Genomic DNA, 22,314 nt, shown 5'->3' with positions numbered 1-22,314 from the left:
GCACAAGAGAGAGATTCACAAAGGAGAAAGCTATAAATAAAATAGTGAGTAACTTCCGCTTAAGTAAGAGTGCACATTTCAAAGGCAACAACGTGAAACATATATTAATTTCCCCAACAGGTGAAGACCTATGGTTACGTAGCAAACCCAGTACATACAATACTTGAAAAAAAATACAGGAGTTCTAAACCTCAGAAGCTTTTCACACACTCAGATTGGTAGTGACATTTGGCAGAAGGAAGTGCAAGCCCCTCCCGTGGAGGAGGCTGTCTACTCATTAACCAGGCACCTGAGCTGCTTGGCTAACCTGAACTTTGGGGCCCCCATAAATCAATCTCACTGTTATCTCTGCAGCACCCCACACTAGCCATTATGATTAGGTTTTGGGTTTTGTGGGGTTTTTTTTTGAAAAAGGGTACAATAGAATTAGAAAATAAAATTAGAAATAAAATTAGAACAGAAAGGATGTTTCCGTCCATTCTATCCTCTCACCTCAAAAGACTACAGAATATGGAAAATGTCTTTCTTAAAAATACATTATTTACATCTCTAAAACAGATCGCACTTAAATATCACGGGGAAAATCTCACAACACAAGCACTTCCCGGTTTAGGAGTTATCTTCTGGTTTGGGGGGGAGTGAGTTTTTTTTGATGTCGAATTGGGGGTTTTTTTGCTTGCTTATTTTTTTCTAATGCAAGTAAAAAATTGCCTATACCATTGTGACTGGCATTCAAATGGATCAAAATACAGCTTAAGCACATGACCATCAGCTAATAGCCCTGTAAAGAACCAGTCATAATGGGAACTTACTGGAGTAGCATTTCTGTTTCACAATACTGCTCTCAGTCTCTCAGCCATTAGTAAGGGAGGCATCATTCATTTCCGCTACAAAAGGGCAATCTGACACAAAGCATTTCAGTCACAGGACAAAGATCAGAGCAGATCTGCTAGCTGAAACTGAAAATCCAGGTGTTCCACCCCTCACTACACCCAGCCCAACAGCAGGGAAGTTCTCAAGTTTTGTAGACATCTGCTGTGTATTCTGATTTGTAATGTACGTTGTGAATTTGTGTACCATTATTGGTCTTCACTAGAACTTCACAAAACTTGCATGTAGTGTAATATAAATAGTCTTTTCAGAAATATAAAAAATATTCATTTTTGTCTTAAATATTTAGTTTTCAGTTCCATTGTAAAATATTTTAAAATATTATTTTTATTAAATATTTGCACTAGAATGATAATGAAGTAGTATTATGGCACAGAAACAATGCTAAACCTATTTATTTTTATTTCAGATTTAATCAGTCAATGTTTCTTTCTTGCAGTACAGGAGTGAAGTAGCATTTAACATCGAAGCATCTGGTTTTTATTTGGCAGGTTTAACTAACCAGTCAAGCATCCCCTTTTAATGAATGGATGCATATACTTGACCTAGTTAAAAAGCTGCTCAGGTCTGCTGACCAACCAGACACAAAAACATCAAGAGTAAAAAACACAAGCAAATTATCCTAGTACACTTCTACGCCACACATGCTTTCCAACTGTTGCAGAGTATATTCTTCACGCACATTATTCCTTACACGCTAACAAACCTGCAGTAAGAACTCACATTATTATACTAATATGCAGGATAAAAAGGACCACTATCTTTCACTGCACTTTCTCTGCAATGAATTGCAAGCTGGAAGAATGCACATTTTCAGTAATTGGACTCCAGCATGATAAAGTATATCCCCGATCATCAGACATACTGTAACTAGTTCTCCATACATCTGGCACGATATGCAAGAGTCTTCAAGTGTGTCTGATGCATATGAAAAGTTTATCAAGAGAGAATTAATTTTCTTTTTATTTTAAAATACATCAGGCACTACATCAGAAATATTGCAGATAAACCATAACTGAGGCTGTAATTTAATCCATAGGTTCTAACAATGCATACAAACCATTCAAGCATCACTTCCCATTTCAATTACTTTATCAGAGCCCTCAAGCCTTGCCTAACTTGCCATGTATCATCCTGTGTTTAATTACTTGCTATATATTTGGTTTTAAAGTACTGTACAGAACACAAGCTCCTTTTCAGTTTAACCTCCTGTATAAACAAAGAGAATGTCCTTAAAAGGTGCAAACCCCTATGCTTCACTATGACCAAGCCTGGAAGTTTAGGTTAGCATATTAATTTAAATTCAATGTTAACATCTATGTTATTAGGCCTAAGCTACCATTGAGCTAAACCACCTGTCACCCTACATTCTTCTAAGTTATTAACAGTGTTGGTCTGCTGGACATTTCAACCAATTTTCCCATCACATTAATTTATTTTCTCTTTGCTTCCCTCATTTTTAAGCGAAAAAATTTTAAGAGTCACAACATCAGTAAAACACATAATTATACAGCCATAGAATATTTTGAAGTCTACTGTGGAGTATAAACATGTGGCATAGATGTAACTTATTGCTTGACTGCTAATCAAAGTTCATTCTGTTCCTGATAACAGCTCTTTTGGTTCCTATTCCCTTAATAATACTTCCATGGATGGAAATAATTAAGCAGTTAATGCCTTGTAGTGCTGTAAACAACCATTTCCTTGACAGAAAACAGGGAAGCATTTACAGGCTGGATTGCTTCTTGCTAATCAAGGACTTGGTTTTGTTCTTAGCGCTCTGGAGCAAAGCTTGTGATGGAGTCAATGGGGTTTTGCTTAAATGTGACAAGTTAGTTCAGTCCAGCAGAATCCAAATGGCAAGAGTTTGCTGATGGTGGCTTTTGTAGCTGCATTACAAAAGCAGCATTATCTTCTCCTGGGTTATTTTGGTTAGGTTTATGGTTTTGGGGAATTTTTTTTTGTCAATGAATTTCTCACCTAGCATCTAATTCTGACCCAAGGAACAAGCAGTGTAGGAGGACAAAGACGAATGTATGGAGCTGTCTGCAGGATCTACTAAATCTGCAGTCTCTGATACACAAAACTTTTCAAGGTAGCTGGAGAACAACCATCAGTATGTTTCTTCCCTCTGCTTAGGCAGGCACCATGACAGAAACCTCTCAGTTTGGTTATCCACTTTCTGCAATGAAAGGAAAGACAAAACCCCTTGTTTTGCCTTCAAATATTCAGCAGTGAAAGAAAAAAGTGGTCGTATCCAACCCTGACCTCAGCCTCAGCTGCTTCCCCATGGCAAAAATGGGGAGTAGAATACAGACCTCTAAGCTGCTGCCCTTCAAAAAAGTACCGAGGTGCCACACATTGGCACCCAGCCAGGCTGTGTTGGTGCTACCCTGCACTCCACATTGCTCTTCATGACCTTGAATAACTTTTTCAAATTGGCTTCAACTTTCCTGTATCAGCTCTCTAGCCCACTGCCCATATTTATACCTACAAGGATGTGTGTGGTATTTCCCTGAAGACTCAAAATCCTACAGAAGCTCTTTGAATTTGAGAGGCCAAGCTAAACAAACAGGGAGGGAACAGAACAGTTCTGGCTGCCTGACACATATGGGACCTGAGATTATATACAGACTCCACTATCTTCTGCTAAAGATACATACCGTTTGTTATTTCTTCTGTTTACTGATTCTGAAGGCATGCAGTTCAACAGATATGCCTTGGAGTAAACACAAGTACCATAAAGTTCTCTTATAATTAGTCCAGACTCCCTAGTTCTTAAAAAAAACCACAAACAAACAACAAACTCTCCCACAGCACAGCACATATCACTACTAGCTAGAATGAACACCGTGAAGGGAGCAGGCAGCTTTACAGCTTCACTGCTGGCAAAGCACACTCCATAGAACAGCTGGTGAATGCAGTGTGGAGCAACCTGTACACAAAGCCTTTGAACTAGCACACAGTGAGCATTTGAGCTCCAAGAGAATGGTGCTTCATTGTAACATGTATATTAACATTAGGCTTACATACATACATACATACATACATGTTTTGCATACTAGCAGTAAATTTTTGGCCTATCCTTTCGTGATGGCAGATCAACATAATTGGGAATTCCAGATCTTTACAGACTTAACAAATTCAAGGCAAGCATGTGCAAGTGGGAAATCCCGTGCTGGAAACTCTATAAGCCTCTCAAAATTTATTTTAAGTTTACTAGAGCAAATACAGCCAACTCTCACTGGAATCTCATGACGAAGGTTCTGCAAAACTGAACTATTATGTCAGGTCTGCAGACTGTCTCTCCACCCTGTAATTTAAGCCTCATGCTTCACTCCTCATTTCTGTACTGATTTAAACAAAGACATTTTCCTAGCTATGAGAAACTACCGTGGTATGCATCACAGACTTATATGCATTAAGCACCTCTGAAAAGTTAAGACAGCACTATTTGTTGCTCTGTATTGAGGACTTGTCTCACCTAATGTTGCATTAAAAGACAGCCAGGCATCCTCCGGAGTCAGCTCATTCCCTCTACAGCCAGGTGTGACAAGCTGCCCTTTGGCATTCCCCGTCTCTCTCCACTGACTGAAGTGGGCGGCAATTTCTACTCTAAGCTTAAGAGGATTAGACTTTTTTCCTAATTCTCTATAGCAAACCTGCCTCTATGTCTTTTCACCTAGTTCACTCTCTGCCTTGCTTTTCATCCCATTTCCCCCTTTATTTTTTCTTTTTTATAAGTCAAGCTGAGATACTATAACTAGAAGTCATAATGGCAGCTTCATTCCAGCTGCTGCATGCTAATCCATGCAATGGACTTGCCTCTGATCCAACTTGGTGGATCTATCCTGAGCTGTGGTTCCCATTTGATTGAGCTAAGAATTGTGTCTCTAGCCTGAAGCTGGTAACAAAAATTATTTATTTATCAACAGAACAATACAGAAGCACCTCCATGTTCCATTCTCCTGTTTCTCCATCCTTGTGACCCCAAGCACACCTGCACATCAAGAGCTCTTTGGCCATCAAAATGTCCAATGGCCTTTCCAACGCTAGACTAACACCACCTTTTTTTCAGGCGTAAAACAAGAATCCAACAGAAAGATAAGGGGAAAGCAATTATCACACTTCTTGCCATAAAATGTTGAGCTTACAACATGCATCAGTTTAATCCTAACTAGAGGAGTGGGCTCTGTATTTGCACTAGCCTGGTTACACCCGTACTGAACCTGCTAATGCTCCCTAGTTGACGTCACAGATTATCTGTCACTGAAACAACTTTGGCGATATACTGGGTGAACTCTGCTCAGAAGGGAAGGGAGCACAAGGCTATGTAGAGACTGACCCAAGGCAGTCCCATGAGGGCTTCCAGTCTAGACATGCTTTAGGCAATCTGGGCAAAATGCTGCATGAGATGCAGCAAATTTTCGTTGGCTTGACTGAAACTACAGTGCCTCCGCATGGAGGTTTATTCCCTTAGCAACATTCCACTGTTTGAGCTATCTCCCTGCTACCATTCTGTATTACTTTATTCCTGATCGGTGAGACAAACATCCAGATCGGTGAACCTACTAGGCACTCATCCTGCATATTTACATTTAATTTCCTACAAACAAACAGATTGGGAGAGTTAAAAAATAAATGTTAAAATTATCAAATTAAGCAGAAAGGAGTTAATAAATCTCTCATGCTTGAGTTTTCTATGCTTCCTTAATGTACTTTGCAGACAGAATAGCATGGTGAGTACACTAAGAAACCTCTTGGCCTTTCAGCCAAGATTTTTCAGGGTGGTATCACAAATGACAAAAATATAAACACATTGAAACATAACACATTTCAATGTTAAAAAGGCTGGATTTACATAATTACACCATTGGTCTGCCAATATCCACATTTATCTCATCAGTATAACATGGCCGATCCATCCCATAAGCTATTGGACTGTTTGGACTGAACATATAAAAGCAGTTACCAATTTATTTGTTTTTAAGTTAACATTATGACAGCCCTTGTAACTAGTGCTGCATTCAAATCAACTGTTCCTTTGGCTTTCAAAACAACTGTTTATTTCTTTTGCCTTTTCACAGCTGCTTTGTAGGTAGAATTTTCTGACAACAAGCAGGAATCATGTAATTTATGAAGATCACAGACTCATTTAGGTTTGAAAAGACCTTTAAGATCATTGAGTCCAACTGTAAACCTAACACTGCCAAGTCCACCACTAAACAACGTTTTGTAAGTGCCACATCTACACATCTTTTAAATACCTCCAGGGATGGTGACTCAAAGATGTAGTGGATATTTCCTCCCTTCTCCTCATTCTCCTTGAAGAGATCAAGCACATCATGTACATAACATAGACACAGCCACCACGAACACAGGGAGCCAAACCCTTCAAACCAGTCTCAATTGCAGCATTTCCTCAGGGCACCACTGAACTGATGGGATCATCCTTTTTTTTTTACCAAAAAAGGAATAGTTTCAAAATACATACAGTTCTTGTACAGATCAGCACTTTTATTTGGTTTAAATATGCTATATATCAGATTTCTTCTCTTTAAAAAAAAGAAATAGTTAGTAACTGCACTCATAAATCAAAATAAATGCATGGCTTTCTGACTGGCTGTACTAGCAATTCAGCTCTTATTTTTATTCCGTATTTCTATCTTAATTCACTGCACTGAAGCCAAATAAAACTGAACAAGTTGGTATGGTTAAATGAACATAAAGGAAAGCATAACCCTTGGTCTCATCCGGCATTACTGAACTGAGTCAAAACACAACTTCTATTACAGATATATGGAATAGGTTAGGACACAAATAATATAAAAATATTATAAAACAGAGATGATGATTGATAGTTAGAAGACTTAAGCAGCATGTTACACCTGTAGCCAGCTGTTTCTTCCAGTACAAGGAATTTCACTATTAGTAGGAGAAATGGTCGTGGAGCTTTTTGCACACCTGGGTGTTGCAATGCAAGGGTCTAAGCTGCACTGCTTCTCATACCTGCTAAGTGCCAGCAGCATTTGCAGTTATACATCTTTTGCAACATTAGAGGCACTATGAGTGCTTCACTAAGAGTTGTTGTAGATCATAGAATCATAGAACGGTTTGGGTTGGAAGGGACCTAAAAGATCATCTAATTCCAACCCTCCTGCCGTGGGCAGGGACACCCACCAGACCAGGCTGCCCAAGGCCCCAGCCAGCCTGACCTTGAACACCTCCAGGTAGGAGGCATGTACAGCTTCCCCGGGCAGCCTGTTCCAGTGCCTCACCACCCTCATCGTGAAGAAATTCTTCCTCATGTCTAATCTAAACCTTCCCCCTTTGTAAACTTCTTTTTATACTGTTTGAGCTCTACGTTGCCTTTTCATTTTATTTCCTCCTAGCCTAAAAAATATACAAATTGTTTAGCATGACTGAAGTAAACAACTTAGTTTAGCCTAACGTCAAGCTATCTAAAGTAAATATTAAGTGACTGAAGGACTAACCCTTTACTCAACACACCCTTTTGGTCTTTTCACTTAGTCACACAGAGTTCTGATTTGCAATTATGTAAGAAAGGCATATATTCACACAAAAAAATATTTTCAGCATCGCATCATTTCTCATGGAGTCCTGTAGCCTGCTGATATTTGCAACTGTCTTGCTTGTGCCAGCTCAGGCTTTTTTTTTTAACCCAGATCGCATACGTATCCAAGAAAAGATATTTTTACTCTTCATATTTTCAGAAGTCTGATTAGTTTTCCAGAGGCCTTATTAGAAAAAGTATGATCCAACATGGCGAAGAATTATGGTCCTCAGACATATATCCGTGCTCTCCTAGACACCAAGCACTGGCTAACTCCTCTAAGTTAAAAGGAAGATGAGGACAGAAATAATTCTCTTTAGTATTCATTAGGCTTATCTAAGACAGGTAACTAATAATATATTGCTGTGAAGATTCAGTGGAAAGCAGAGAATTTGAGTTATGATCATGAAGTATCACATTTAGGATTTGTGAAAAATTCCTAGGAAAGCTAAGGTCCTCAACGACAAGTGAAGGGCAGGTTTGAAGAAAAAACATTGCTTCTCACTTTACTTGTACTCTAGGAACCGTGATACAAACATCCACCTCCACAAGTGATTTTTAACCCATATTTGAGTAACAGCTCATTTGGAAAGCTAACTCAAAGTCATAAAGCTTGGCTGGACTTTGGTTTATGGGACTCCATAAGTAGATAAGCTACTTGGTTTTCAAAGGAGGTAAGGGAGGACCTCCTCTCCTAGTAAGGGAGGTCACAGCTATGAGAATTTTTATAATCTGTCAACATGTTTAGGGAGCTCTGGCAGCATATGACTCTGCCAGCTAGGAACTTCTAGCCAAATTAGTGCAAATTGTTCTACTAAAAGCACAACCATGGAGAGGGGGCAGTCAGAACATCTAAAGAATTAGAATATGGAAATATTATGTAAAAAGAGGTGGAATAAGATTAAAACCAGAAACAAGTAGCCAATAAGAATGGACTCCAATCTAATACTTATGTTTTTATACAGGGCAAGCTCCCAGTGAAGGCAGTGAAAGTTTTCCCTGAGAACCTCAGACTTAATGAAAGATAAGGCTTCTAATTTTAATGAAGGGCTGGAGAGAACTTCACATAAGATGGATCATACGTTGTCATTAACTTAATCAGCTCCAGGGCAAACTCTAAGCAAACCTCAACACGAAAGGCAGGCTAGCTTGAATACAGGCCTGTTAGTGGGAAATAAAAAATCCACTAAAACAACTGTATTGTGGTTGCAAGTTGATCTGTTTCCACAAACGAAACTCTCTAGGGGTTTCCAGGTAACTGGCTTGTGATATCTACCCTATGACACTCCTCTTAGACTAACTGGAAGATTACTGCATGGGTGCGGCAAGCTCATGTTCCTTGAACAGTTTAATATCAAGCACATGACACTTTCTTTCAACAGCGAGCTTGATATAAACTTAAAATCCATCTTCATTATTTGAAAATATTTTAAAAAGTTGTCTTTTAAAATGCCAGTAAAGTAACAGGATCTACATGGTTGTATTCCTTACGTGTGATGTTTGAAAAATAAATATAATATACCAAAGCACATAGCCATCATATAAAAAGCTACAATGCAGTTTTCATCCAACTATAACACAGGATCTATATCTTTAAGCAGAATGACTTTCTGCCAGATAACATTTGAAATTTATATATTCTTTTATGTGTAGCTAAAATAAAAAAAAAAAAAAGATTTTTCCTTTAGAATTCTATCCACTTCCCTACTAACTTAGGCTTCACACAGCAGTAGGTATTGTATATCAACAGATATATGAATGAAAGCAAACAGGTACATTTACAGTCTTTCAGCACAGTCTGTTTTGATGCAGCTACTTCTCAGTGTCTGCAGCTCTGTAGCTGCATAAATAATTGGCAATTCCTGACAACCCATTCAAAGCAAAAGTAGTAAAATCTATATCATTAAAAAAGCTCCCTCAGAACATCAGAGACATCTTTTATATAATTTGTTCACATCTCATCAAAATTTGTAATGGCAAGTTGGAAAATAACTGTTTATGTTTAATATGTAAGTCTGAAACGAGACAAATTTGAGACCAGAGTTCGGTGATTTAGAGAGCAATTAAACATTTATTTTCACAGAGGTCTCGAGGAACAAGAAACAGTTTTCATTGTTCTGATTTAAATTCCCAGTTTATCTGAAAATATCTTTCAGTTTGGAAAAAAAAAGAAAGAAAAAAAGGAATTAGGCATCTTTCGTTATTTATAAGCATCATCTTACCTTACATCTCTCAGTGAGCTCCGTTTCCAGATGACTTTGGCAGGTATTTTAATTCAGAATTAATTTCAGCAATGCACGTCATTACATCTTCTCTTTAAAACAAACTGCTTTTTGTCTTTTCCTCAGACAAAGTATGTGGGCTAAAAGAGCTGCAGCGTCTCTGTTCAAGCGATTTCATAGACACTCAGAGGCTTTCTTTCTACTGTATGAAAGTTAAATCTGAGTAAGGAAGGCATTTTTCCTGTCCCGGAAATCAGTATAACCAAAACCAATGCTGAGCTAATGAGAAATGTTTCTTCCATGTGTTCTGTTTGGCAGACGCTGCAAGTCATATCAAGGAAACACGTGATGTTTATAAATACAATATGGCTCATGTTGTCATAACCTCTCAATGACAAAAAGAGCATTAGAAGAAGCAGACAGCAGAACAGCAGGAAAGATGAGATTTGTATCATTTGGAAGGTCTCTATCAGATAATAGAGGTATTAGCGTTTGCTTTTTCTTTTTTCTTTTTCTTCCCAAAAGAAAACAAAGTTTTATAGTAATAGGATCAGTAAGGCAAACACATGGCAACTTATATAAATGCTGTCCTATAGGCATCCAAGCACTAAAATGCATTCACTCAATTTATCGCTTGAATCCTTTTCCAATAAATACTTTTGTTCTAAATACCTCTATGTAGTTCAAGGAGCTGGTTTTGGGGTTTTTTTTGGCCATAGTATGCAATGAACAAATGTTGTCATTTTGGCAGCATTTGCAGCTTTTATGTTTATTGATGTTAAGGTTGCAAACAATCCAATGAAAAGAAGTTAAACATCTCAAAGAAGCTGCATGTATGTTTACAGGTACCTTAAGAACATAGAAGGATGATACCGCTTTTATTATCTCTCCATCTTTCCCGCAAACCAGCACTGAATTTCACGCTCCTCAGATGCTTGAAATTCTTGGGGAGCTGTTTCAGGGGGTTTTGCACTTGTAGGATTTTTTTAAGTTCAAAAATTGCATCTAACTCTAGAGAGTAAAGTGTTAGCAACTTACTAGCCAGACACATTCAGGGATAAAATTTAAAGTTGCTGTTGTGTAATTTCAGTAATAAAACCTATTCAGCACAACAGTTTATCCAACTTCTCAAATGTCTGTCTCATTTTACTGTACAAACCATTTTAACTCATCCCCTCTTGTCTTGGCAGCCCAACCCCCCCCCCCCCCTTGCTGCCAAGAACATGATCTCCTTTTTGTCATTCTAGATCTCAGAAAATGAGATACCAGGTACCCCCTACTCCCCCAGCTCAGCTCTGACTCCACTTACCCTATTAATTTTTTTCTTGGAGAAATAATCTCTAAAAAAATCCAAAATACCTCAAAGCGTGCCTTGATACAACAGCAAACAAAACAAGCATTCTTTGGATATTCTGGCCTCATCCACCCAGCAGAGGTCTGGGATAAAGAGTTGACCTGCTAAGGTCTTACGCAAGTTAGGGAGTTAAGCAAAAACATGGTGGGTCTAGGACATTTCAAAATAAAGTATCACCCACAGACTTTATGGCAGGTGATTGGGAAGAGAAAGATTGCCAAGTGAAACAGCCACACGTTTGTTATGAAGTAAAAATTCCCTCCCAGTTCTCAACGTTGGCAGACTGATGAAGCCCAAACCAAACCACTGCATAAACTAACATTATTAGGACACAACTGTGACACCAGAAATGCAGGCAAGTTGCAATGACAGAAGGGGTAGATTATTGTTTAGGATTCTTCCCCTTTTAGGCACTCCATAAAGGTAGAGTGTAAGGCATGAGGACAGAAAATACTCTGTGCACATCTGATGGGGGAATCACTTCCACTTGGAGTCACCAGGGGATCACAGCAACAACACTGGATAAAACGATCCGCAACACATCCAAAGAAATCAAATTCATCCAGCAATACAAGAAAATTTGCTGTCAGTTCTTCAGTGTCATCTGTTGATGTTGAAACTATATACCCCCTCTAAATGTGAAAAAAGAGGCAACCTGGACGCCATTCCTTGTAAGGCTAAGAAAGTTGTTCCCTGTTCAAATCTATGCAAATCACAAACATTAACTCTAATGGCACAGACCAGCATGGCTGTGTACATGCACTTGCACTGGAATTCAAAACAACGCCAGAGAGAATAAAAAGAGTATCTAAACTTCTGGACATGAGAGAGTATTTTGTCAGGAGAAAGTATCGTTGCACAGAGAGCTAAAAAGTGCTGATAAATGTTACAGGCTCAGGCTAAGGAATAAAATGAATGAAATAAGCAATATGAAGATACATTTCTTCAATGAAAACAGATGCTATAGGTTTTCAGCATATATTTTGGGAAAGAAACAATAATAACAAGTACAAACGCAAATATTCAGTGAGACTGCACTTATGTGGCTAACTCTTGCCTGAACAGCATTGAACGTGGCATTCAACATGGCAGATGTGTCAAACAAACTACGCTCTTCAAGATGTAAACAGTCATGGCACAGTATCAATAAGCCAGTAAGGCACCCAAGGATTTCAGAAGAAACTGTCCTTTAGAACTTGCTTAGACCCCAAGCAAAACACCTTTTCAAAGCCACAACTCATTCAGAAAAATGCATGAAATAGAAAAAAGACCAAGAAAATTAGAATTTATGTACATGAAGGAATGGTTAGATAGATCTAAAACTCACAGATTCCACACTCCTCTTGCATGTTCTGAGTATTCATATTCATATTCATATTCATTCATATTCATGTGAATAATACTTAATACTTCAAAAGTTACTGCCAATTCTTACACAGGTCTCACATCTGTTTGGTAGTTAAAACAGGTGTCCAAGCTGGCAGCTAACATTATTTTCTGAGATTATTTTGGGTCTGTTACATGGAAATGATTATAAATCACATGAATAGAAGCCTAAACATCATCAAACCCAGGGATAAAGGTTCCAAAGGGAGAATAAGGCAAACAGTAGAAAAATCTGTAAAGGCAATACTTTCTCAAACCTCAGAAAAACAAAGCTTTAACTCACATATGGCAGGAGATACAATGACACTCATAGTACTACCATGGAAAAATGTACTTACAATGGCTAATTCATGATTTTCTAAATACTGTTCTTTCAACTGGTCTGACAACAGGCTGCTTTTCTGTAGGTTTTTTGAAACAGTTAACCATGATGCAGAGCACAGTAGTGACAAGAGTTACTTCCTACTGTAGTGAAGTTAGCACTCGTGTTGTCGCATGAGACTGAAGAACACCAAAGTATGCAGTGCAAAGATGTACAAACAAAAAAGGAGAGATGAGAAGCAAAGCTTTTTCCACAATCCTTTGGGTATGGTGCAATATCAGTACATAAAAGGTACATATTTCTCATTTACTCTCCCTGCATTTTCACTCCTGTTAATCTGGTTTGCTAAGGAAAGAGGGATAGATAATCCATCTGCTTGTTGGTTGCTATCTTCCCTGACCTAATAACCTGTGAATCTGCAGGCAAATTTCAACCAGATTTAACCAAAGAGTAGAAATCATTGAAATACTATGTCCAAACAAATTTTGCCACATTAGAGATTTGTAGGAAGATCCTACAGTACTTCTGCCAAACAGAGGAAAAGTTGCAGTGTGAGCTCCAGCTTTTTAGACCCTGGAGGATGAGGAATGGAGAGAGTGTTATTAGATCCTCCTACTTTGGGAAAAGCCTCAGTTAGGACTTGAGTGTTGCTGCACAAGGAAGAATCCAACCAGAAGACACATATCCTTAGACAAACAGGTTTCATTACTTCCAGAGCTCAAGAAAGCGTTTGTTTCCATGCTCATAACTTTGAAGTGCAGAAGTTCACATAGATCAAAGGGAAGACTGTTTTTTCTCCACAAAGGCCTTACGAACATCCTGGCTCTGACTTCATCTCTCAGACCAGGAAGACAAGAAATTTGCCAGCGCAAAGGAAAAGCCAAATGAGAAAATATCTGTTCTGTTGGAAGCACAGAATGTTGAAATCTTTAGCATTTCAGCAGAGCAAAATACAATGTTCTACCACAAAAACACCTTCTACCTAGCAGAGTAAAATACAATGTTCTACCACAAAAACAACTTCTGCAAAGATCATCACTTTGTCACCATTATTTTTGAGTTATGGCCGAAGAGAGAGAACTCAGACATAATCAGGAGGTGTAAAGTGTACGTATCTGTTGTACCACATGTTATTTTAAAATAAGCAATAGGAATTAATACAGTTTTTGCACAGAAGCAGCACCTGTGTTCAAAACAACTCTGGTAGGCAGTAAACACCTGGAAAAGGGCCAAAGAAGTAATCTTTTCTTTTGAATGTATGTAGCTAACACAGTTCTAGAGCACAAAAATAAAGTCACAGTCAGTACATTCAGCATCCACTGCATATGGAACAAGAATAGTATTGCATAACTTTATAAAGCCACATTGAAATCGTTGCATGAATTGATGCCATAATGTGCAGTGACAGTATGTCACACCTTTGAATATGAATGAGATGTATCGGATACATCCAGTTACACTACAGGAATATGACTAGAACTGAAAAATTTCATGACTTTAAAGAAGACACTAAAAACTATCACATCGGCCCTCTGAAGCACATCTTTTTGCTCTGTCATGTTCTGTGTGCAGCAGTGTGACTAATCAAGTAATTAGATTTCTGACCTATCAAAAGGACCATTTTATAATTGAAGTAAATAAATGAAAGGTGGTTGAGAACAGTGCCTGTAAATAAACTACTGCAATCTTTCTAAAATGATGAGGTCCTAAACTGTTGAAACGGCAAAAGTACATACTCAAATGTTAATAACAAAGCAGTGTGACATGCTCAGAATTGATAATGAAAACAAGAAGCAAACGTACAGTTAAGCAAATCACTTCACAGGAAATGTTCTGCACAGTTAAATTAGCTTTGGAGCACACATAAAAGCCACAAAGCAGGTAGGACAGTAGAGGCATCCCCTTCTGGCCGCATTGAGCTCATTTGGTTGTACTGTTTCCAGAGGACAGACCTAGGATGGGTATGGAGAAGCTGAAGTAATCTCACCACCACCACCTTCTGTTGCAACGCTAGTTGTGGATAACATGGTGGAAGAGGTACTGTACAGCCACATTTTCGGCCCTCTTGGCATCAAGGTGGGAGATTATAGCCCACCAAAAGGTAGAGGCAGTAACAGAGAAATCAAATACCTTTCAGATGTTACAGTTTCCCAATACAAAATATTCACTTCAAAATGCAAATATACTAGTCCTTGTTCAGTAGAGGTAGGAAATTTCAGAAAAAGACAAAACCATCTACACCACCTGGGTATTTATCATAATTTCTTATTTGAAATGGTCATTTACAAAATGTTTCAATAGGCTTCAAGCTAGGTAGACCTTCTCATCTACTGCAAACCAGTACATCCCAAAGCCTTGCTGGAGTTAATTAATACCATGCTGTACTTCGCTATAAGCAGTTCTGAAACACAAAAAAAGTTGTTGTCTAAACTGCCTGTATCCCAAAATAAGTAATTAAAGGCTACGTTTTGTTTCTTTTGCTTTGATGCTAGTAAACAAGAATGAAGAAACAGTTAATGCTCGGGGCAAGTAATTGGAAAAAGTAAAGCAGTTAAGAAACACTATGGTAAGAATTATTAATTCCTTCTTCTGTATACACGTCATCCATATACTCTTGATTTTATGAATTGTGTACACACTACAGCTAAGAATTTAAACATTTAACATAAGAGCTAGAGGAAAGAGAAGTATAAATGCAGCACTAGTACTTACCCTTATGTCTCCATTTATAGCTCTGGAAGTGTGATTAAATGCATGTGCAGGATCTTTGTTGTAAACTTTAAGGAAAGATCGGTCTTGAATATTCCTGGAATCAAAAGAATCAGCAATGATAACAGATGAAAGTAGTTTTATTTACTTTGTTGCTGAAAAGTTTCAGGTAATAGACAAACACAGTAGGTCTGCAGCCTCCCTAGAAGGAAAGCCTAAATGCCATAAATTAGACACACGCAAACAAACAAAAGTCTACTTTGATTCTGTTTCCCATGGGAAGTATCATTCTTTTGCTACAACTCCACACCCATAAAAATTAGATAGTGTTAAGTTTCTTTCAAGATCCTGCCATAGAGTGAAAACATTTTGAAAACAATAGAGCTTCAACATTTACACGGCACTCAAAAGGATTTAGTTAATATTTACATATTTTATTGTGTACTCAGACCATGTGAATTTTTGCTATTCTGAGAAGCAAGAGTATCAAAAGAAAAGCAGTCTTTCTAACTGCAGTTATTCTTGAGGCAATTCTAATTATCAGCTTGTTCACAAACCTGAAAAAATATCCACAAAAGCTAAAAATTCAGTAGCAGATAAATCCTTCCTCTAAACTTAATAAAAGCAGGTTTTTAAGGGAAAACAGAGGAATTACAAAAAGCAAACAAACAAGCAAAAGTTTTGATGAAAGCTACCAAAGAAACTCTTTAGTTGGAAAGCCCAAAGAGAATATTTTTGTTTAGTAAGGACCCAACATTTTTGCATTCACTAGTCCACTTTTAAAATACTACATGTAGGAAAGAGTTAGCTGGCATTAGTTTGCTCTTTTGTTTCAAAACCTACCTTCTAATAATTTTATGGCTTAGACATTTGCACTGAGTTCTTGCTCACACTTAATGAGCAGCAAAGCCCCCACTCTGTGCTCACTTGCATCCTTTCAAAGCTGCAACTCCTTTAATTTCCCAGTAGTGATCTCTAAAGAATCTACTTACATATGTGACTCAATTCCTTTCCTCCAGGTGCAGCTACAAGTCTAGTAACTGATCTTAATCACTGGGATTATCATTTAAAAATGAAGGAACGGATTCTCGGGCAGGTCCAATTTCATTCTTACAATGTCATATTACAACCAGTGATTGCTTTGAATGGGTAGCTAGTCAGAACTTGCGCTGCTGTTGTAGATGTCAAGTAATTATTAAAGAAACCCAACAGCTTAAAAGACAGATTAGAGCCTTCTGTTTAAGAACTACAGGGCTGATAAGAAGTTTAGTATTTATGAGTGTTTACTTGTAGAGTGCATAGGAAAATAGCTACCTTGTGGCAAGTTTAAGTTTTTCAATTATTTACGGTAACATAAACCGTTTTCTATCTCTCAAATGTGACCCTTTCGCTTTGAGGTTTGCATTGGGAGTCTCAGTTACCAAATTCTGCCTCAGACTTGGAAATATGTTCCTTTCAATACAAAGCAAGCTCTCCTATCTCCAGGTTCGAGAAACAGTATATCATTCATTTAAATAAATTTTATCTGCTGTCCTTTCTGTCTGATGGTTATGAGATGGTACCTCAACTAACTGGAGATTGTTTTAAAAGCATTCTCCATTAAGTATTTCTTGTAGAAACATGACACTTTAAAGTAAACCACCGCTGCAAGGCAAAACACCAAAATACTAGACATTTGATCTCAAGTGAATTCTATTTCACTTCATGTTGCTATTCTAAGATAAACATTACTGATAACAGGTATATATTACCGTGCTTTTATTATTACCATTATTTGCATTACTGTAGCTTCCAGATATCCTTGGCATGTTCAAAGGCCTCACTGATCTGTGTGTGCTGTATAAAAACCCCAGGAATACAACCTCTTCAACAGCTTACAAGGTGAGTATGACACAAAAGACAACAGGATAGATGCAGAAAGATAAGGGAAGACCACAGGAGCAATAAACAGATCCTGGGACCACGGGCATGCTCCAAGTAGCCAGTGCAACAGAGATAGAAGGAAGGTGGGACTGGAAGGAGATGAATGCAGTGGCTTTGCAAATGTCTTCAGAGGACACCTTTCAAGCGCATTACAGAGCTGCCTGAGAGAGAGAGCGAGCATGAAGGCACTTGTTTGAAAGTTAAAGGCATGTAAAATGGAAGTTGGCATTATTCACCAAGTGGAAGCAGATGGCACTTGGTACAGAACAAGAAATGAAAAGTAGCATTGAAGAGGGCTTAAAGGAGCCCTCATAATGAAGACAAGTAGTTTATATTTAATGAGATGGAAAAGATACAGCCAGAGGACAAATGAAAAAAAAGCATGTGAAACAGTCTGCTCATCAAACTTGGAGAGTGATCTTTGTTGCTTCATTTGAATGGTTAAGAGAGAACAAGATTACCTGTGTCAATTGCCAAGAAAAGACCATTACAGCAGTTGCTATTAAAAACCTGATGAATTAGCAGAGTGTTTCTTCACTACATGGTGGGAAAGCAAAGGCTGCATCATAGAGATTTTATGTAAAAAAAAATCTGAAATTTACACTGGATGCAGAGCCCTGAACCACTTCATAAAAGGACTAGGTACTCAGCTTAGAGACAGCGCTTTGTCCCCAGTTATTAAAAACTGAATAAATAAAAAAAAGGGATGGGGGAAGACCTTGATGGCCTAATAAAGAAGAACAAAAGCTACACTGAAACTAATGGTATATATTAAATGGACTATACTAAAGGAGAAGACAAAGATTTTAGCACAGATGGAAGAGGCACGATACATGTCATCCAACTACAGACTTTCACAGGGAAGATATCAAGAGCTAAGCTCTCTGGCAGGCATAATTTATCAGACAATTTTATAGGATTAATCACAACCAGCTCAGAATGTGGATGTAAAAATCTCCATCTGGTCAAATGAATCCCATCCTAAAGGAGAGAAAGAAAAATAACTGGGACCGTCAAACAGATAGGTATGGTAATTCAACTAATCTACAAGGATTAAGACGATGGAGGCAGGTACAGACAAGGAAAAGGAAGGAGGACAAAGTCCTGAAAAAACACAACTGAAAATCAATGTTTGACAAGAGGAACTGTCTAACAATAACTGAAAGGAGAGGAGAGAGACAAGAAGAAATCAGGGAAGACCAGATATTGAAACAAAGGGAGATCAAAGTTGCAAGGAGAAAACATTAAAACTACACGAGCCATTTGAGAAAAAGAGGGTGTTCACAAAAGCTGGACATTTATTGGCTTTGACAATTGTACTGGAACAGTAGAAAACAAAAGACAAGTTGGAATTAGAAGAATAAAATTGTAGACAGGTTCGAAATTATTCTAGGAAAGAAGAGTAGAACTCCAGCCCACAGCTGCAGTGAGTACTCATTGCAAGAGAGAAAGGTGATGGGGTGGGAAGTGTAAGTGTATGTTGTGTTCAGGGACAGTTTTGCTGGCAGGCACAGAAACATGTTAGCAATGTAAGAGTAGGCACTTTTAAATAGAGTAATAAGTTAATAAAAACACAAAGCAAGGGATGCAAGGCACAGAGGAACATGAGGTAGCCTCCAAGGAAGGTAGAAAGCTTGAAGAGTTGACTGAAACACCTGTGTTTAAGACAAGAAAGAAAAGAATTGAGGGAAGACATAGCAAGCAAAGGAGAGAAAAATGATATTACATTTCATTTGTTCTCTGAGGGGAGATACTGGCAAGATCTTGTGAAAAGTAAGGAACAGAAATGGAGAAATTGTGGAAATTATTCAAGAGCAGTGAAAACGCAGCTGATGTTGCATGACTATTAAACTGGAATTATTGAGGTTTCCTTAGTGAGAAGGGTGGCAGAACTGAAGAGGAGAATTTTGTTATGGAGGAAGTCAGCTGGACCACGGGATTTCCTCTAGAAATGCTCTACAATACAGGCATAGGAACAGAGGAAGCAGATGTTTGTATTGCGCCAGGCCTGAGGTTGGCAGATTGACGCCTGCAATGGGAGCAAGGGGGAGAAAAGGTGGAGTAGGGTTTAGATAACCAACATCTACATTCTCTGGGCCAGGGAGCAGATGAAGTCATGAACTGTTAGTCTGAAACTCAAGGGAAGATGGAGGGATAAAGCAAGAGAGAAGGAACCGATGGGTCAGATGATAGTTGGCAATAATGTGCCTGGCAACAGAAACAGAGTAACCTGTACCTTGATTTAATCTGTTGATCCAATCTTGTGAATAGACTGATGCATAAGAAACTTGAGCATATGATGAATGTTGATGCAAAACATCAGATGGGTCTTAACACAGGCATTACAGTGGCTAAACAGAGGTGTGGGAAAAGCAAAGCAAAGAAGATGAGAAAATCAAAAACTGAAATCCAAGAGGCTGGCTAATGAGAAGACACTGGATAGACAGCCAGAGGAGAGCAAGACAGAGGAGAGAAAATAGAGTGCGGTGCTGTTCAAAGATGAAGAAGAGAAATGGGGTAGTTAGAAGTGGCAATGCTAGAGAAGTTCCAACTTTCTCTTATATCTACAATATGATATAGAGAAGCACTTGAGCCACATGATCTCCAGAAGAAACAAGCCAGCAGTGGACAGTACACTTCTCTTACTTTCATGTCATTTTCCTACATTAGCAGTAGACTAGCAGAGAGGAAACTCCTTTACTGCTTTCTCCTCCATCTTCTTATGCTACTCTGTCCAATTTTTTTTATTTATTAAATTGATGGCAAGAAGGCCCACCATATTTCCTTGCACAGTTTTAACAGAGTGTAACATGTCTGAGGTGTACCAGAGAACTTTGTTGCTACATGATTTGGGACTTATTAGGGACCCTGAGAACCCAGTCTTTCTGCTTGAAGAGCACACACCTCAGGACCATAGGAACACGGTCAATAGTTGGACTCGATGAGCCAGTGGGTCCTTTCCAACCTAGTAATTCTATGATTCAGTTAAGCAGCTGCACTCCCACAGAATAAAGGATACAAAGATGCACCCAGATGTTAGTCAGATCATGTATAGATAAAGTCCCAGATTAGTAAAGGAATATGACTGCATCAGTGGCTGTATCCTAACATAAAATAGGAAGATGATGGGGTTGCTTCAGCAGCAGTCACCAGTGCTACAGATCTTTAGCAGATTTAGATGATGAACTGATGAATGCTGTGAGGACACAGGTGACATTCATATTTGTAATTTCAGGCTTACAAGGATTAGATTTTGCTCTGCTAGCAAAGAAAAAAATACTTTTTCTGTAAATGTTTATTTTTTGCTCCATATTTTAAATATTTATGACTCACTAAAAATTCAATAAATTATTAAAGATGTGAACCTGCATTTATTATATGAATATTTGAACAAAGTACACCATTTATCAATAGCTTGTGCAACAGATATTGCACCTACAGCTGAAGGCAGTGTCAGACCAAACCTCCTACATAACTCAGATACCACTGAACATGCCATTATGTGTCAGGCCACCATCTGTCAGCTACTTATCAACTTCATTCATTTTTATTCTGTACGTGAACTACAAAAAAGGGAAGGGGAGGGGAGGGGAGGGGGAGGGAAAGGGAAAGGGAAAGGGAAAGGGAAAGGGAAAGGAAAAGGGAAAGGGAAAGGGAAAGGGAAATCTAGCAGCTGTAATTCCAAGTTTACTTACCTCACATCACACAATTCATAGTATATGTTTCTGCTCTCATCCTTGATGTAAATGGCCACACTGGGTGATTCCAGCATTTTCATCGTCAACTGCTGAGGGAAGGCACTTACAAAAAGGGCACGAATTGTGTCTGTGCTTGTGATTTCATTCGGCATCCTCAACTGCTTTGTTTCATCTCCATACTGAAGATATAAAACACCTACAAGTAAAATATAATAGCAAATTACGTATTCTTGAGTGCAGAAATGATCTGGGCTTTGAAGTCCACAGGGAAACACAGACCAAGCCCATAATGAGTAGAGAAAAATCAACTCACACTCCTTACTCATAAAACACGTACAACATTTTCCTTTTCAATGTGCCACTGGAAGAGAGCGTTAGAACTGTGATATGGTTGTGCCTTGGTAAATATCCTCACTCCAGTACTGCACTTTGCTGAGCAGCTTATTTTCACTGTTCTTCAGTTAGATTAATAAGAATTTTACCTTAAGAAGAATAACAAAGAGTCCTAAACACACCAAGTCTGCTTGGTAATGGAAGGTGTTGGTAAGTTGCAAAGTACTTTTTTTAAAGCAGTTGAGGAAGAACTTTCTCCCTATATATCACCCAGTTTTCTTTGAACATAAATTTTGCATTTTCGCCTCATCCTTACCCATTAAACCTCCCCCCAAACAGATTTCCATTATAGCACCTGAGATTTTATATTTGCAATACAATTTGCTGGCATTATAAAGTCCTGGATGAAACTCTGAGCAGGAGGAAAATTGAGGTCTTACACAAAAACAAGAGCAATTTCAGGTCCTTTCATTTTCACATAGTGTTAATAGTCATCCTTAGCACTTGGGGAAAAACATGAGTAATCCTAGATGCTGAATTATGAAATACAGACACTTTTATTCACTCAAGACAGAAAGAACACCATTCTGATATAGCTAGCTCTCTGATTTGGGGGAATGGGTGGCTGTGAGATGCTTGATAATGGAAAAAACATGGATAATGTAGACCAGAGACCTAGTGACGGGACATTTCCTAAGATATGAAGGGATACATGGGCCCTGCCAGGGCCATGATGACTCCACACAACCAGGGAGTGCCTGTACTCCACTGGCCGGTACTGCAGAACAAGCATGACTCATTAGCATTGCTACAGTCGATCCCACATCATCCCAAGCTACAAAGTCCTCCAAGGACTGAAGCACTAAGAGACACCTCAGACAACAACAGAAATCAGACTGGAC

General features: G+C 38.5%; 1 protein-coding gene across 18 annotated transcripts in view; it reads right to left on the bottom strand.

Annotated features, from left to right (window-relative positions):
* KIAA1217 (KIAA1217 ortholog) overlaps positions 1-22,314 on the bottom strand; it is a 362,749-nt gene that overhangs the window by 62,503 nt on the left and 277,932 nt on the right. For 17 of the 18 annotated variants that reach the window (XM_054058353.1, XM_054058352.1, XM_054058359.1 and 14 more), the window contains 2 exons: positions 21,077-21,275; positions 15,462-15,555 (listed from right to left, as the gene is read on the bottom strand). In XM_054058353.1, the coding sequence (XP_053914328.1) occupies positions 15,462-15,555; positions 21,077-21,275 (293 nt within the window). Of the gene's footprint in view, positions 1-9,687; positions 9,993-15,461; positions 15,556-21,076; positions 21,276-22,314 lie in introns of those variants that run through there. The other variant, XM_054058363.1, reaches the window with a different exon arrangement.

Source organism: Cuculus canorus, chromosome 2 (assembly GCF_017976375.1).
Source record: "Cuculus canorus isolate bCucCan1 chromosome 2, bCucCan1.pri, whole genome shotgun sequence".
In the NCBI taxonomy this organism is placed as follows: domain Eukaryota; kingdom Metazoa; phylum Chordata; class Aves; order Cuculiformes; family Cuculidae; genus Cuculus; species Cuculus canorus.
This window is presented reverse-complemented; position numbering and strand designations above follow the sequence as displayed.